General features: G+C 34.8%; 1 protein-coding gene across 5 annotated transcripts in view; it reads right to left on the minus strand.

The window, feature by feature from the left end:
* The window catches only part of AP3B1 (adaptor related protein complex 3 subunit beta 1), a gene marked incomplete in the record, with an annotated part of 161,665 nt that overhangs the window by 56,609 nt on the left and 86,919 nt on the right, over nt 1-18,137 (minus strand). Inside the window, 5 exon segments of one of the 5 annotated variants that reach the window (XM_055790735.1) lie at nt 5,128-5,296; nt 8,023-8,179; nt 9,556-9,640; nt 11,850-11,977; nt 12,925-13,111. In XM_055790735.1, coding sequence (XP_055646710.1) covers nt 5,128-5,296; nt 8,023-8,179; nt 9,556-9,640; nt 11,850-11,977; nt 12,925-13,111 — 726 coding nt within the window. 5 annotated transcript variants of the gene reach the window in all.

Genomic DNA, 18,137 nt, shown 5'->3' on the forward strand with positions numbered 1-18,137 from the left:
TGCCAATGCACTTCGTGCCACTTCACAATTGCTAGGTCAAGATGTTAAAAAAAATTTTTTTTAGTCAGAGCCAAGAAATCCTCTTGCTGTTAATCTGTTTACTGAAGACAATTAAGAAAGGACATTCTGTGTCACAAACAACACCAATAGTATGCTTGTTTGGGTTTTTTTCTGTTATTTTGCTGTTCCAAAGTACTTCCTAAGTACATATCACAAAGCTTGGTATGTAATTTTATAAGATAAAATGCATTTCTACACTGGTATTTTGAATCTACTACGTAACTCATTTTTAAAAATGGGGAAAAAAGTATTTCAGAAGAATTTATTTTTTATACTTTGAAATAAAATAAAATGGTCCTAAGCTAAGACATGTGCAGAATCATTACATCAATGTAACGCACAGTAAGAAAAACTCCCACTGCACAGTGTATCAGAATGCTGCACTTAAGTACATCAGTTTATTGTAAAAAAACTAAAGAAAACAAAAAATGTAACCCCCTCTCTCCCCCTCCCCCAAAAACCCCAACAAAACCCCCAAAACAAAAAACCAACCAACAACCTGCCCTCAAAACAACTCTACCATCTGGGAAATGTAAAATCAGAAGCTAACTAAATCAAGATAAAGCTAATGTTAAAGTATGATCACGTCTTATTTTCTACTTCAGTCAAGTGTGTCAAGCTTAATTAAATACTCAGCTACTTATATATGCGTAAATGCATGCTAAATATACACACTTAAACACAAATATTTTCATATGCATATTTCTATATATGCAAATATATATATTGTGTGCAATTTGTACAAAACACCAAAGAAATTTATTTACATGGATCTTGCCTATTAGAAACATTATTTTTTAATTTGGTTTTTCCAAGAAAAGAAAATTGATTGGCTTTCTAAGAATAATAAATAGCCAATGACTGCAACAAACACTACCAATAGATATTTCTATTGAATGGAAAAAGCTTTGCATTCCAAATCAAGAGAATAAAAAGTCTCTGACGTGTCTGGCATTTCTCTGTAACATAATATTTCATCTTTTTTCTTAAAACTAAATCTACAATATAACCCAAACAGTTTCCTACCAAGACAGCCCACTATGAGAAAAGCAGAATACTAAACAAAGAAGTTAAGCTATATTCCATCAAACATTTCTCCATTTGCAATTCATCTTGGTAATAGAGATAGAACCTGGTAAATGCATATAGGACTTGAAGCAGGAGATTTCTCTTGCTCAATGCATAATTCATGTGCTCCGCCTGCAAAGTGTGTAAAATGAGAATTTCACACCGCAGCATGAGCCACGGAACTGCAGAGAAAAGGCAGATGAAATCATATTTTGCTGTGCGAATTTTATTTCTTATCCTCCCAATATTTACACAAAATCATCACTGACAATCCAAACGCATTGACAGATCACCCACTGTTTCCATTGTGTTAGCACTTGAAAAGAGATCAGGCAGAAAGATAGACAATTTGTTTTTGTATATTTTTTAAATAGTGGATCAGGTTTTTAACAGCTGAGTGACTGTATTATACTTGTATAAGGAGGTCAACAGTAGCTGATTTTAAAATCTCACTGTAGAGACACCTACTTATACATGCATCATCCTCAAATCTGCATTTCAGCACTACAGTATTTATGCTTACAGTATAATATGTATCTGAACACCTCAAACTATCCATATTTCAAAATGATATAAAACACTGCAGTACAAGACAGTGACTTTTCTATTCATTGCAGCTCAATTACAGTGAACATAACAGATTTTTCTACATGATTCTTCAAGAGAAAGGATATGAAAGCAATAACAACATATACAGGAAAAGTATTCCGATGCTTCTGTAACCTGTTTAATGCTAGTAAATGCATGGATATATGCACAAATTAAGCTCCCGTCTGAGTGTAATCAAACCTTTTTCATTATGAAAATACTGCTGAAAATGGCAATGGTACCCAACAATCATACATCCAGTAAACACCACCCAAAACATCAGCTATGTAACATAGTTCACAATATGTGGTAAACTGAGAAACTACAAAAATAGAGCCTACTAACTACTCCTCTTATCAACTGGTGTTTCAGAAAACCTTTGCAGTTTGATTTAAAAGTAAAGGAAATCCTAATGAATCATCTCCCCATATAAGCTAACCAAATTAAGAATACTCTGTATCAGAGTAATATAAGCAATGGCTTTTCTAATAAAATCTATCAGAATAAAAACATGCATTTCTGAGAGCCTGGCTGAAACTATCTGCTTCCTGGGTGGCTTGAAAAGAAGTCCGGTGGGAAGTAGAAAAAATTCAAGATTTTCCTGGAAATAAAATAAACATGGGAGGTTCTTGTAAAATGCATCTCGAAACAAGGGCTTTACACAAGACTTCACCTACAATGTTCTTTAAAGTTTGTTCACAATTGCTTTTCTTGCCAGCTTGAAAGGGCTTATCTAAGCTATCATCAATTAGCCAGCTCAATCAATCAGTTAGCTCCACTTGTCATCACAGGGCTCAAAACATTTATCTCTTCCAAAAAAAATATAATCTATTAAGCTAGTTAGCACTGTAGTCATCTTTGACACAAAACACTGGTGGTCAAGTCACCTTTGACACAAAGTACCTGTGATTTCCCCACTGACCCCTTCATCCAATTCTACTTTAGCATACAATCAAGTATCAGAAACACCTCAAGTATAAATGCAGGCATCCAGCACAGTTTGAATGGAACCTAACTTCATGGTCCTACAGATTAATACAGTATACTGTAACAGCCCTCCGTGTTCAGGAGCGTTAAATTAACTTCCCCCTGCCCCCTTCACACATGACCATTGCTGTTTACATTCCATCAGCCATAGCTTGTTGCCCTTACATTAAATGTGCTAATTGCTTAGTGGAAAAGAACTTAAGTAACAGACATTTAGCTTTTGCCTACTGAGCTCTATGCTGTCTTTTCAATAATCTCCTGCTGCCATGCATATAAACCCACTGCTATTGGCTTTAATATTTTTTGTGATGTTTAAAAGCTTTCCAGTTTTTCAGGTCTACCCTGTGACTCTGATCAAGTCTTCTATCAACTGGTTATAAATACTTTTTGTTGCTAACCCATTTCTTTGCAGGTGCTTCTTAGTCAAGACCTCAGGACTACTGCAATGCTCTTTCTCTTCTCTTAAAATCCAAAGGCTTGACAAGTTTCCATTGACTTCAACAAACCAATCCCAAGCTTCCTGGACACTCCGGTTCTCATATTATTCAGTACATTTGACCTCACGCATTCTCAACTGCTGTTTTAAAATAGAAAAAGCTGCTTTATGCTAGTAGTCCTCACATATCCTGTGAAAGAACCAGAACAGCAGGTAACTGTAGTGAAAGAAATAATGAACAATGGCACTGACATCCTGAGAAAAACGGATGAATGCAGCAAAGAGAAAACACCACTAAATGCAGCAGAGAGAAAACAATATTGTTTGAATATGGTTTTGCAGTGGCTGCTCAGAACTAAGCAGGCCAGAGTACTTATTACCTTCTGGTGAAAAAAATACTGTGCTCATATGAGAAGCTGCAAACTGTTAGAATTAATTCATGTCCCATCTAGTGTCAAAGGAGTTTATTATGAGAAGATTTAGGTTACATTTGTTGTGCTACCACTTTTTGGAAAGATCCAGTGTGGCTTCTCTACCAGAAAAAACTGACATAGATGCGTTACTCAGTGTGGCATTTGGGCAGAAACACACTTTCATTTCTCAGATGCTACAGTCTCACTTCATCTTTTGTTCTACTTCACAGAAGAAGCGAACAGATGAAAAGCTAAGGTTACAACTCAGAATTCCTAGGTGGAACCTACAGAGTTACAAAACAAAGACCATGTACAACATAAGTTCAAGATTCAGAGAAATAGCTTTACCTCCTCAATTAAAGGAAATGCACACCGAAACATTACAACCTTCCTTTTGAACTATTCCAACTACACCTGTCCACCAGCTTCCACAATTGCATCAAATGCAATCTACAAAGAAGTCCTGACCAAAATATCTTGCCTTGATTTAAAATTCATTGGAGCATCACTTCATTTTCAAAACCACACATCAGTATTAAAATGGAAACTTCTGAGTTACAATCCTACCCTTTCAATTTTTTGTCATAAAATATATATAAAGAAATGCACAGAAAGTATGCGATAACAAAAAAAGTTTCAAAATTTCAGAAATTCTTTTACTCTTCTACCATAATGGATTTAGCATAAAGTTCCTCATTCATTTATTTTTTTAATAGAAGGTAAGTAGAGAAACAGAAACCAATTCATGTTAGTACCTTTAGCTCTATAATGCCAGCTTGAGTATAATGAACTTCGAATTTCTTTTTCTTTACTAAGGTAGCAATTAAAACCTGACACATGAATGCCTCTGTTGAACATTTCTGCATGTTTACACATTTCCAAATCCAAAGATGTATTTGAAAGTTTGCTACTTTGTAAATGTTGTAAGCAAGCAAATACAATTTGAAGGGAACCCTTTACAAGCTTTATCCCTATCAAACATAGACAGCAGAAGTTCATTACTCATTATGAATATTAATTCTACTAATCTATGTATACACCTCAAGTACACATGCATTAGCTGCACTGTTCTCAATTTTAAAAGGAGATTTTAAAACAAAGCTAGGGGGTCTACTTCGAACTCTTAAGAAACAACGTATTAACATTTGTTTCTTGGTTTTGCTTCCTGTCAAACCCAGGTCCTGTAGTAGTTAAGCTTTAAGATCCCATTTTAATACAAGAATCATCCCATTTTTTGAACCAGCCGTGTACAATGCTTTCACCAGTTCAACAGTAACTTTAAAAAATAATTAGGTTCTCTTATTCTTCATCCATCTGGAGTAAAAATAAAACAGAAGTAAAACCAAAATATGCTTTCCTTTATAAAACATTCTTACATGCTTAAACTATCAAGCTACTTTTGGATTGGTCTTTTTATGAAAGGTCAAAAATCTTTTGCAGAAATTCTGGGTTTTTAGATATCTATAAAACCACTTCCCATCTCCATTTCCCACCGAAAGACACAAGTATAGATGGTTAGATCAATATTCCCCATATTCCATAGCGATTTTTTTTAAAAAAAAAAAAACATTTTACCTTACTGGAGATAGCACTTACAGATTTTCCAGACACAAAGTCACTTTTGGAGTCTGATTCTGACTTCGAATCTGAAGAACTTTCTTTCGATGAAGTGGAGTCTGTATCAGAGGAACTGGATGTGCTTCTCTTTTTGGAGATCCCCTTTACTTTAATGTCCTCTGAATCACTACATATTAAAAAAATTTTTTTTTGAGACATGTAAAACCACCAAAGAAATCTGCTTAGGCAATATCCTATGTTAGCATTTCAAAATTTTATTAAATGAGTGTTAAGACAGTATTTCTTCATGATAAAAACCTTAGCTAATATGGCAGAAGTAGTAGCTTATTATAGGGGTACAAAAAATTGTTCTATCACATTACATGATAAATGATCACATATAATCTAAACCAGCAAAACAGCCAAACAGAAATGTGAACATATTAAATACTAAAAATATTATTTGCATGCATCAAACTTGTGACATTTCAGAAAGAAGTCCAGATACCCTTTTATATAAAGACATTGTCAGACTATTCCACCTATGATTAACAGAATCTTGATGGGTTGTGAGATGTTTTTTCCAAAGTAATTTGCTTTAAAAAAAAGAATGAATGCATTAAATTCATTCCTTCATTAATTCTTCTAAACCAAACCACCTAGAATCTACAAATATTTCAACCCATTAAAGAGTTTATACACAAGAGCTATGACATTCTGACATTTTTGGTCATACTGAGTACCTTACAGAGATGCTGTTCTTCACACAGGAATGCTCTGTTCACCCTGGCAACGTTGCTCTATTAGCTACTAAATATTAAAATCTGTGTTGTTCACTTCTAATAATACTACTAATCAATTAGTAGATTACCCTTTCGTCTTGGGGGGAGTTACTACCTAGAAATATCACAGGAAATGAAAATTGTTTTTGAACAGTTATCATGGAGCAGATAAACTACTACTGCATATGAAAACCACACTCTGGGAAGTATAAAATGGTTGCCTGCAGATCCAGGAACAATCAGGTGCTTCATACACCACCTGATTCAGCTTCCTCCCCAAGACAATAAATTGGTTACTAAAGTGCTTGAAGGGTAACAAGGTCAGCAATAATTAAAAAAATCCAGACCACTCAACTATTAAGAGTCCCTTGGGACTCAAATTAAGTTGTTACACATTTTTGCTTAGCTTTAGGAGCAGTACAAAAGAATGCACTATGCTGCATTACTGTTTTGAGATAGCAAAATTTTTAGAAGGGAAAAATACAGAGAAGAGGAATTGAAAAATCTAACTTGAGAGGTAGGAAAATAATTAGGGCTATGCCTTCCTCCTCCCAAGAACTTCCCAGGACTGAACTGCTAAATTAAATTTAATAAAAATTATTAAAAATCAACATTAACATTTAAGCCATGCTAATAATGTCTACCCATGTAACTGAAGTGGAAATCACAACCCCCCCATTTTAGTCAAAAGCATTTTTTCTGAAAGCAGCAAACTTGAAGCTTGCAAAGTTAAAAATGAAACAAAAGTACACTTCACAAAAAGAGTCTAATGTAGCATATCTGATTGTTAAAATCATGGTGAAAAAGTAGGTACCATCAAAATTATGTTTCTAACATGACAACATTTAAAAACCTGTTTGAGGTCAATGAGCTAAACATAAAAATTCAGTAGCATATACTGTTAAAGTTTCTTTTTTATGATGTGTAACACAGGTACTGACAATTATCTATACTTCCTTCGTTGCCATTGAACAGAAGTTGTAGTTGGATCAACAAATAAGTTATAGTGAACCCGTTATAAATGAAGTAGGTTGTTTTTCAAGAATTTATCTTTTGCTTAACTTTAGAACTAGATTTGAAGATTAAAAATGTTGCTTTGTTGTACATCAGCCAGTTTTGATGGGTAATCACTGTTTACCTTATTGCTTAAAATTTCAGATGTTATTCTAATGAAAAGAATTTACTGGTAACTAGCTTTTCAACTTTGCGATGATGAAAAGCCTGTATTAATTTAACCTACAGATTTCATTTGTTCTGAACAGGAAAAACAATATAAATCACTTTTAAAATCATTAAATCCTGACTTAAATTAATAAAGTCATAATTAGGGCATTATGCTGTGTTTGTTATGGAAGTGGCAAGGCGAGCTGCTTTAATTACTGTCTGTAATAAAAGGAGCAGAGTGCGTACTGTGCCCCAATCAGCGCTGTCAGCCACGACTGAGCTGAGCTGCAAACTCATCAAGTGAGCTGGCAGCAGACTACAGAGTAAAGGGTGACCATGTCTGCAGAGGCCACTTGCTGACAGCAGTGGAAGAAACAGATTCATACAATCCAAGGTATTAGCCCCAATTACTCAACATTTTAATGATACTTTAATACATGATAATGCTGTTGATAATGGGCAATCTTAAAAAGCACTAACACTTAAATATCTTATGACCGTTTCCCTTCACAGCCCTTGCCTCTAATACTTGGATCATAATCTTTTTAATATAACATTATTTAGAAAAATCAATTGTCTTAGTTACATAATGGCAAAGTGTTGAAGGACTTAATTTTAACTCTCAGCAAAATTGCTGCAAAAGGTAATTAAGTGTTTCACACAACTCTTTGATCACTTATTCAGCCTCCCAAGGTTACATCAATTTTCAGAAAGCCACCCAAGATTTTACTGAAGTCAGAAATTAATTCCAAATATAAGAGTAGTCTGACTAATGAAAATATGAATCCAGTTCATACACTGAGTATTACTAGCATGCCCTGAAACAGGAGATATCACTCCTTGGCCAATACACACCAAAAAAAGCCTAATTAAATGCTCAGCAAACTGTTCATAGGAAGAGTATTTAACAGCTAGCATCATGAAAAATTAAAACCATACATACAAAAACATACAAGTATATACTTACCTTTCAGCAGCAGCTCTAGATGTTTTCTTTGCAGTACTTTCTTTGCTGTCTGATTCACTGTTACTTGATTCTTCACTGGAAGAATAACTCCCACTACTCTCATCACTGCTGGTTTCCTCTTTATCTTCCTTCTCACTTTCACTGCCAGACGCACTCTCTAGAAGTAAAAAAAACTCTTACACAAGTTTTTCTAAGTATCTTACATAATTAGTATTTTAGGAATGCAAGTTTGTTGTAAATAAAACAATGTTTTAGTATTTTAAGATCCAATTGCAAGCTTTAGCATTATTTACCCTGTGTCAAAAAAAGGCAAGAAAATCACTTTAAACAAAAAAATTTTGTGAACATTAGGAGAAAGACCTGTCTGTCCTCTTCAGCCTACAGTATTATACTTTATCAAACTGGAAAGCCCAATAATAAATCAATTTCATGTGGATTCTTCAGAATTACATAACCCTATCAGGAGTTGGAGAAGACCTCAAATTCTCTAATCTATACATTCACTTAATTGCAAGATTATCTTTTCAACCAATTGCTTAATTAATCTGGTTTTGAATACTGATAACAATGATGATTTCATCACTGATTTAAACAAATTATTAATCTTCTAATTAATCATATAGTTACCAAATATTCAAATATCTGCAGTGAATATGTTCTTTTCCTTCTTCAGAGATCATTAATTTCAGTGATATAATTCTTAAGCACTTCTGCATATTTCCTCCGTTTAGGAACAAGAGGGAAGAAGCTCCATATTCAGATTTTAAGGTGCTCCTCCTCCATTCAACTAGATACTGGTAATTCCTTTAAAACTCTAATGCTAATGGCACATGTGAACTATATTAACATCTACTGAAACACCTGTCTTGCGGAACTGTCTATCTGGCATTAAGCAGGAAACTGGTCAAAAGAACCTTTGCTCACTGACCCTGATAGGCAGCTGTCAGTTACCTACTCCATCATCACCCCCTTTACAATAAATAGAAAATGTCAGGTAGAACTTGAGAACAAGACTATAACACAATTTACTGAATAAACACCATGAAAGACTACACAGTTAAACAAGTTTGGCCATTTCTCAGCAGAGCAGCACACGCTGTCAAAATAGTACTTCACCAGCAATGAATTCCAAAAGACGCTCAAAACTTACAGTTCTCAACAACCAAGCATATGGACACTATTCCTGCAAAAAGTTATGTGCCTTTAGTTTAAAAGTTACAAACTCTCACTACTCTTACTAGACTGAAAGCAGGATGAAAATGGCATGCCAGCATTTTAAACTGGAAAACAAAGGAAAATCTAATTAATCAATAAACACACAAGCCAAATCTGTAAAATTCAGTTATTGCACAGCTACAAAGGATGTAACATTTTCCCCAATTTCCTGATTTTATACATAGCTCTGTGTTTTTTTGAAATTTTTTCTGATTCTTTTTAAGTAGTGGCCAGTTCTGAAGATACAGTTCTCCAGGCAGCAGAGATGCAAGTTGCTTTCCAAACACCTACCTGATGTACTGGTACTGGCAGACTCACCTTCCTCCTCTTCTGATTCAGAGTAGAACTTTCCAGTAGGTTTCTCTTTCTTTGGCTTACCTCGAATTCCAGTCCATTCCTTTGCCTGTAAATAAATTTCAACTTACATTTACTTTTACAACCAGCAATACAAAAATATATACACAATGGCAAAGAAAAACACTGGCAGTACTAGTATTAAGCAGTTTCTAAATAAATCCTCTAAGCAAGTCAGGAGAAACTACAAAAATTCTTTTCCTTTACACAAATAGGGGAACTACAAGTTTTGTACATACCTATAAAAGGTGAGATATATCTATTAGAGAGTCTAGAAAAAGATTTACTAAGGCAGATTAAAAGCATCAGTAACCATAAATAAATTTCTATGCCAAAAGAATCTGAAGTCTGAGAGTTTTATCTCTAGATCCAGCTGAGTTTAGCCTACAACTAGAATGAAGGGTAAATACGGCTAGTCACAACCTTTATCATCCCAAGTTTTAAGGGGAAAACAGATGTGGACATACCAGGCAGTACAAGTTCCAACAGCCACAGAGGAATTACATTTCACTTCCTTTGCAGTTCTCCAAATATAAGTAATTCTTACCACCAAGAGAACACCAGAACATACTTTGGCCAAACTTCTTTTCTTTTTGTATTCCCCTATACTACTAGAGAAGCAGAAGAAAAACTCAGGACAGGAAAAAAAAAAATAGGCAGACAACTATATCAATAGAGTAACAGAGGTCTGCCTCAGTGACTGCTCTGATCTGTAGTAAGACCAACCATTGACAGAGCTTTAACAGTGACCTGCAATGATGTACAGCTCTGGAGACACACTGGCTTCCTCTTAAACACCAAAAGCTACTAAAGCTTTGTAACGCTCCACCTAGCAACTGGTGTTTTAAAAAGCCAATATTCTTTTAGATATAAATGACAATTCAATTATGGATTGCAGCTTAAAAACTCAGCTTCACTCACATACACTGTGTAGGCACATGCGATATTAGAAGAAACACAAAATTAATGGTAATGAGACACTATCCAAATAAAATACTTGCAAAAACACATGAGGAAAGGATTTTCTTGTTTGTTTTGAGGTTTAAATGGTTTGAGGGAGATGTTTTCTACTATGTTGTAGATGGATGATACTTCATTTGATCAATTACCTGCAATACTTTTTGTTGTTATGGTCAAAGGCACCTCTACAAATTCTTTCGTTCTAACCCTATCATTTATAATACCCCGTTTGAGCTGCTTTCTTTCAGATTCTCCCCATAACAGCTTGCAGAAGTTTGTACACAAACTCTACTCTTCCTGAAATGTATGTAAGAAGGCAGACAAGTAATATTTAAAGTACTGAGGAGAAATACTTGTTCTACCACGTTGCTGTTCACTGTTTTCTGCAAGTCACACCTATTTTTTAGAATTTTCTCTACCCATTCTATGCCTAACATCTTATATGCAAATTAATTCATGTATGATTTACTGTAGAAGCTGGCTCATGACAAGGACCATGTGCTTTTCTGGCTATACCTGTTACAACGACATACCTCTGGGAGCACCATCAGCACACTGTATTCCAATACATTTATATTTCTGTTACTGTTCAATAGCTTTCACTGACATTTAGTAGGACTCTGGTATGTGACGCATAAATCACAACTCAGTACCAGAACATGATTTTGCCTCCGAGTTTACAATCCAGTAACAAAAAGCTATTGGTAGCAGAAGATGAGCCTGTAATGTCAACAAATGACTAGTCCACTAATAGATGACATTTTCCTATTATAAACTTTCCTAATTCTCTACAAATGATCTGAAATGTAAACCCTATTTCTTCCAAACGTTATGCTTCAAAACATACATAATTTCCCCTCTCAACACTGCTTTTTGTTTATATTACTATTTTTTTCTGTTTAGACATGGATTTGTACATGAACAACCTCCACTCACCTCCTACTTCGGTAGTCCAGCTACACTCACCATTAACAGCAATTAACACACTGCAGCACAGCAAATATAAGATGTATGAAATCAATAGTGAGATGGAGGGGAAAAAAGCCCATTTAATCCATGAGCAAAGCAGAAGTGGCCTACAGCTGATCCACTTCCCTCATTGAAAAGAAAAGAGCAAGCATTGTGTACGTTTCTAAATGTTCTGTTTCCAAGCTAAAATAAGCAATGCAGACGATCACATGCATCAACATTTTTTAGTACAGCATACAGATTTTGTTTAAATACGTGTATTTTAGGCTAATATTCCACACTGACGAGTGCCTTCAACAAAGTTACTTTTAATGATGCTGACGTACCACCTCGGCTATGTCGACATTTCTCACAGAGGGGTCAGGCGCCACCCCTGGCCAGTCAGACAGTTCCAGGTAGCCGGTGGCTCGGCTGTTCAGTGTGTGAGACAAAGTGCCAAGCTGGAAATGATCCCGGTCTATTAAAAAAAAAAAAGGGGGAGGGGAGAAATACACAAACACCATGAGCTTTACCACAAAGAGCAATCTTAATCAGGGCTAAAGGTAATTGCCATTGTATTACCTCAAATGTCATGGAATAAATATAAACTAGGAAGCTCTTCATAGGTCAAAAAACTGATTTCAGTCCATAGATTACAATAATCTCCCCCATAATGGTCAATAAAAAAGCTAATCAGTCAGTGTGTTTAGAGGTGTTGCTCTGAAATGTAGCTTCTCTAAAAATTACTTTACTGTGAATATTAAGAATGACAGCACAGTTAAACAATCCATATACATGTCTTGGCACAAACACATCCAGAATTTTAATAGTTTTTCTTCAAAATGGAGCTCCTTTTAGAGCTTCAAAACTAGGACTAAGTAAGTATGAAAATTAAAATTGCAAATCATCACAATAACAGAGAATTTTTAATTAAGATAACCTGATAACCTTTTAATTTGAGAAGACAGGCAATGGTTCAGGGAAAATGCACAAGAAAAATTATGACTTTGTAGAAAAATAATAAAAGCCTAATCTATGGAGATTCAATTTATTTCAGATTCATAAAACATTTGCAATACTCACATTAACAATCTTCTATTAAAGTCCAGAAAAAAAGACTAGAGCCATTTTCCTAAATTGAAGAACAGTTTTCCTCAAAAGACACACCTTCTGTTATTTAAATCAAATTAAAATCCACATGAATAGAAATTGATCAGTTTGTCAGGATTTATCATCAGAGAAATGCACTGTGTTTGCACCATGCAAACCTTGCTTGCTGAAAAGCAAATAAGCAAAGCCAGTACCCTTGCATATTAATCATTTGTATTTGCTAAGTGACACAATTCGTAAGCATATTTGAAATACAATAGGCTGCCACGTTCCTTTATACAATGAACATTTACCAAATGATTTTGGCAGTTATACCTTTAAAAGGAGACTCAAGCAATGGGGCAGGTTTCTGTGCCAGAAATATTTTTTTGGCATATTTGCTTAAAGCGCCACTCTTCTCATTCGGAACAATAAGCTGCCTAATAAATCTTGTACGGTCTCTGATGTCGTAGCTTTGATCATACTTGCTGAGATTTAATATGTACTGGGTAAGCAATTTTGTCTGTGGAAAAAAACAGGACAAGAACAGAATACAAGTTATTTATGATTATTGATAACTCTGGATAAACATATTTAAAGAGGTAATAAAAATGAATGGTTATGTCAAACAAATGTTGTTCCACTGGGAATATGCATTTCTAAAGCTGCAAATGGAATTCTGCAGCCAAAGCACATGTCCTCTTCTGTATTGGGGAGGTGAATGCTGAGTACTGAGAAGCAGCCATGTGCTAGATTATTAAACTGCTGAAGTGGAAAGAAAGGCATCATTAAAAAAATAATCATATATGGCAAACCCGCTGAAGGGTCTACGTGAGGATAATGAATGTGGAAATACAACTAAAAACATGGCACTCAAAACTTAATCGGAAAAATATGCAGGACATCAAAACATCAGAGGGTATTAGGGGGCTGGCAAACTGCTTCTGCTGAGGTGTGTTTTATGAAGAGATACTGTCCCTGGCATAAGCAGTGTCTGCACTCTGACTGCACTCAGTTACTTTATCCTGAATTATGACCCATTAAAGCAGACACATGAATCACTGAACTGGATTACTGCAAATTATTTGCAGTGCATTTAGCTGTTACTTTTTCATAAAAGCAAGCTGCTGATGCCCTCTAAAAACCAGGATAAAAGACTTCTTCCATTTTTTTCTTGAAGCTTAAAGCCTCCACTAATATCAGTCATTTATTTATTTATGTAAGAGAGCAACTTATATTATCACAGCTTTTGACAGCATAATAGGACTTCCTAATTTGATGTCTGAGAACATTAACACGTATTAAATAATTTTAATAATTCAGTTAAATTTTTAAAACAAGCAAACAAAAATTAATCAGGGAGACTTTCTGAGTATCTTAGAAATAATGCAGTATAACCAGAACAATAGTGCTGAACAGACTTGTATCCATTAGATACATTTGAGAAAGTATGCCACTTTCTTTATATACAAGCAAACAGGAAAAAGAGCAAAAACGATTTACCATTATAGGGAAATAAATTTTAAAATTTCAACTCAGAATGGATGAATAACACAGGGTTAAATATGTATTATCAAGGAGGATTTATTTTCTTTATGTAAAGAAACAACCTTGCATATATATCTTGTTTATCATGCTATTGTTGTAACAATAACAATTTCAATCACGTGAGCACAGAAGTATGTTAAAAAAAAAACAGTCAATTTTGTTATGTATAATTTGCTAAGAAAAGTTCAGTTTAATAGTTTCCACCCTGAGGATGAAAGTGATATTCCAGAGACATAAAATTACTTTTCCAGAATATTAACTCCTGTAAATGAAATGCACAATAAACAAAAAATGGTTTTAATTGTAACCATATACAATGCAATGTATGCAAGTATTTCAAAAATACCATATGATACTAAAGATTTGAAGAAATTAGTCATATTGCATTAGAATAATACTACAAGCATAGTTAAAAAAACCTTTCAGTGAAACATTTTTCATTTCTTTTTTCTCTCTGATACCCAAGAATGGTTCTGTGAAAAGATACTTTTTCTCCCAAGGTACTGTCTCCCCTCTGGGAAAATTAAAACTTTCCCATATGTATTTCACAGCTTATTGGCAGCTATCTCTATATCAGGGTATAAAATTTTAAACAACTGCATCAGACAGAACATACGTAATCTGCACTCATGCAGGACTTATGCTGTTCAATCTAAATGGAATTGGAAGGGAGGGTTCCCAGGTAGCATGAATTAAACTAAATGAGGGATACCTCCTGCAGCCTTTGCCATCACTTCTCCTCTGTAAAACAAAACAAGACTCCTTGCTGTCATGGCAGAAAGCTCAGCAGACGGATCATAAAACACAGTGGTCTTTGCTTGTGAATTGCTATCGGGATGGGAAAAGCTGAGGGCCTTGCTATCATGGTGGGCACTTTTTCAGTGAGCATTGATGGAATTAGATAAAGAGTTGATCCTGAAAGACTACATTTTCTTTAATGGGATCATTTTCTCCAAGATCCTCTCCCTTTTTCTCCTCCCTTTCCCCTAAAATATCTTTTTCATATTGTCCAATAGATAAAGATACCACAAATTTATATGGAAGAATGCTCCGTATCTGTAAGAAATGTCCTTGCAAGCATCATATATAGTATAAATAGTTTTTCATGAAAACAGCCAGGTTTTTTTTCTTGTCTTATGGCAACACAACCAAACAGGTAGCAAAGCTTTTCTACATGGAGGTAGCTAATAGAAACAATTAATTCTAATTAAAAACAAAAAATAAACTAATGAATACACATCAGCTTTTCTAACAAAGGAATATCCTTAAGAAGCTGAAAATTATTTGAGCAAGCATGTTAATTTGTGAAATATGACAGAAACTGCACACCATGACTGCTTCACAGAACAGTAAGACAAAGTATTCTGATATACAATACATTTATTATCGTATGCCAACATTGCCTGTTATCTGGACATGCTCATTATATAGGACTAATATAATTTCTTTTTATCACCACACTGTTAGAATCTATTACTATTTTTTGCACATTTTGGTTTGGCTAATATGAAAAGTATACTTCAAGTGAGTCGTCTGTGGCAACAGTTCTATTTAAGAATTTAATGTCTATCCGATATTAGCAGCAATTAACCCTTTGGTAGATAACCACTTGAAAAAATTCATAATACGAGCATCAACAACAGATGAGGTTCTACAAAGGGAGAGGAAGAGCTATCTATCCACTCTTTGATACCATTAGCTTGCAGTAATTCTTCAGATAGACAAGATAAGGTTACTGTGCTAATGACATACCTATTTACACACTAGAACTACTCAGGACTTTTCCTCATGGGACTCCTACTGTGTTACACAACTGAAACACATCAAAATCACCTTATTCTTCCTGCTATATGCAAGAAACAGCTAAAGCAATTAGATGACATTTTTTTCTGTGTAACACTTTCTCTTGTATTAACTCCATTTAGACAGCTACCTAGCACATTCATAAGGTTTTTTTTATATCCCTAAGTGACGAAAAAAGGAAGGCAGTTTACCAAACAACACAGACAACCAGAGGAAAACCTGTTCTTATTACATATTTATGCAGATAGGATTGAACCTGAAACTCTTCCTTAAATTATAAGCAGCCTTTGAAAATTCATGGGGTTATCACAGGATTTAAAGGACACTGGAAATCCTTATAAAAAGTCCTGACTCTTAAAAAGCATTTCTCAGAATGTGCTGCATTAAGTATTTGAACATATGCCTAAGGAAATTATCAGCAAATAAAATAATACATTTATAGAAAGGGGGAAAATTTCAATATCTGATTTCCTCCAGAATTTTGTGCTTTTCTCCAAGTAAGATTTAACAGATGAGTTTTACCTGCCTTTCCTTACCTGGGGGAAAGAGCACTTTTAATCTGTTTGGTTCGTGTTGAGTCTTTCTCGGGTATCCTACACTACTTTTCAATCAAGTGACATTATATCTTTGAGATTTTCACAACTCCATTGACTTTGGATGAAATTGATAAAGGATTCAAAAAAGTATAATGTGGTGGGGTAGGACATGGAGGGAGAAAACACGGGGTGAGGAGAGATGGACAGACTGACAACAGAGCAGTCAAGTGTACCAGATTTACCTTAAAAGTTTGAAAAATCAGATTGAAAAACGGCTGGACTTTTTAAGAATTGAATTCATTCCAGCAAGAAATGTTTTAATACTGAGTGAGTACAGTTACTTCTGGGAATAAGGACGTAGATACAGGAAGAGTATTGCCAGCTCCTACAGGCAAAACCATCACATTCTAGTTTGAAAGGAGCTTTGAATCAAGGCAAGTCATCAACCTACGCTGTTAGAATTTTGTATATGAATAGCTTGACCACTTGTTTTTCCATAACCTAAAACTAAGAGGAAAAGACCCTTTGATGAAATTCATCATTTAGGAGGCATCTCAAGGAGACAGCTTCTTCTGCTTTAGTATCATTACTGTATTTGAATTAAAGGGTTATGCATAACTTACAATAATGGTTTAAAATGTATTAAGATGTGAAACTGGGAAAAAAAGCATCGCAGAAATCATCATCTCCTTGTACGCAATGGATTTTTGTATGGTGTGGTTTGGAAATATTAGTGTAAAATTACAAAAATTATATGGAAAAGTAGTACATATTATGTTATGGGCCAAAAGGAGACAGCTTAGGTATTGAAACCAATGTTTCTTTAGCTCAGTATTTCCATTAAGATGAACACTGACAGAAAGAAGTCACCTTTTGTTACTGCACCATTTTAGACTGTATAAGCAACAGGTAAGCATTCATTCTTATCTGAATGCATGGCAAGACAATTCATCTCCCGTGTGCCCTACAGAGTAAAGTCTCAGACAGATCAAGTCTGCAGTTGGATATAGCTATCAATGAACAAGACAACACCACAGAGGTACAAGACCCTGTGCTGTCCAAGCTGTTGTAAACCAAATAGGTCTAGCAGCCCACGAAAGTGTATACATCTCTGACAACATACTTCTGCATTTTTTGATTTTATAATGTTTTAGAGAAATAATTGGAATGACAGTGAAAAATTAGTGTAAGATGCTACATCCCATAGCCAGAGTGTGACAAAGTTTATGGTGCTGTCATTGAGAAGAGTAAGGCAACTGCCACCTCTCACAGCTACTGTTTTCAGCTGCTTGGAGATCTAAGTTCACCTTTTTGTACTATTGTACAAAGTACCATTGTACTATTAGATTATCTTTGTTATTAGACATGATCAAAACTCACCCTCTCCACAAGGTAAAGTGAAACAGTAAGAAATACAGAAAAAGTGAAAGCAGTTACTATGTTAAAGATGAGCACTGATGAAAAGACATGACAAGGCCTTTTGCTGGCATCTCCTTTTAGAAATTCTGAACAAAAAATGAGAAACTTCTTGTTCAAATTGACAGTAATCCCTCAACATTTCTGGTCTTAGATCCAGAAAAATGCAAATCACATTTGGAAAACCTCCTTTCTCATATTAGTAATACAATTTACAAATCTCTTCTATTTATGTGAATTTAAAAA

Source organism: Falco peregrinus, chromosome Z, assembly GCF_023634155.1.
Source record: "Falco peregrinus isolate bFalPer1 chromosome Z, bFalPer1.pri, whole genome shotgun sequence".
NCBI lineage: Eukaryota > Metazoa > Chordata > Aves > Falconiformes > Falconidae > Falco > Falco peregrinus.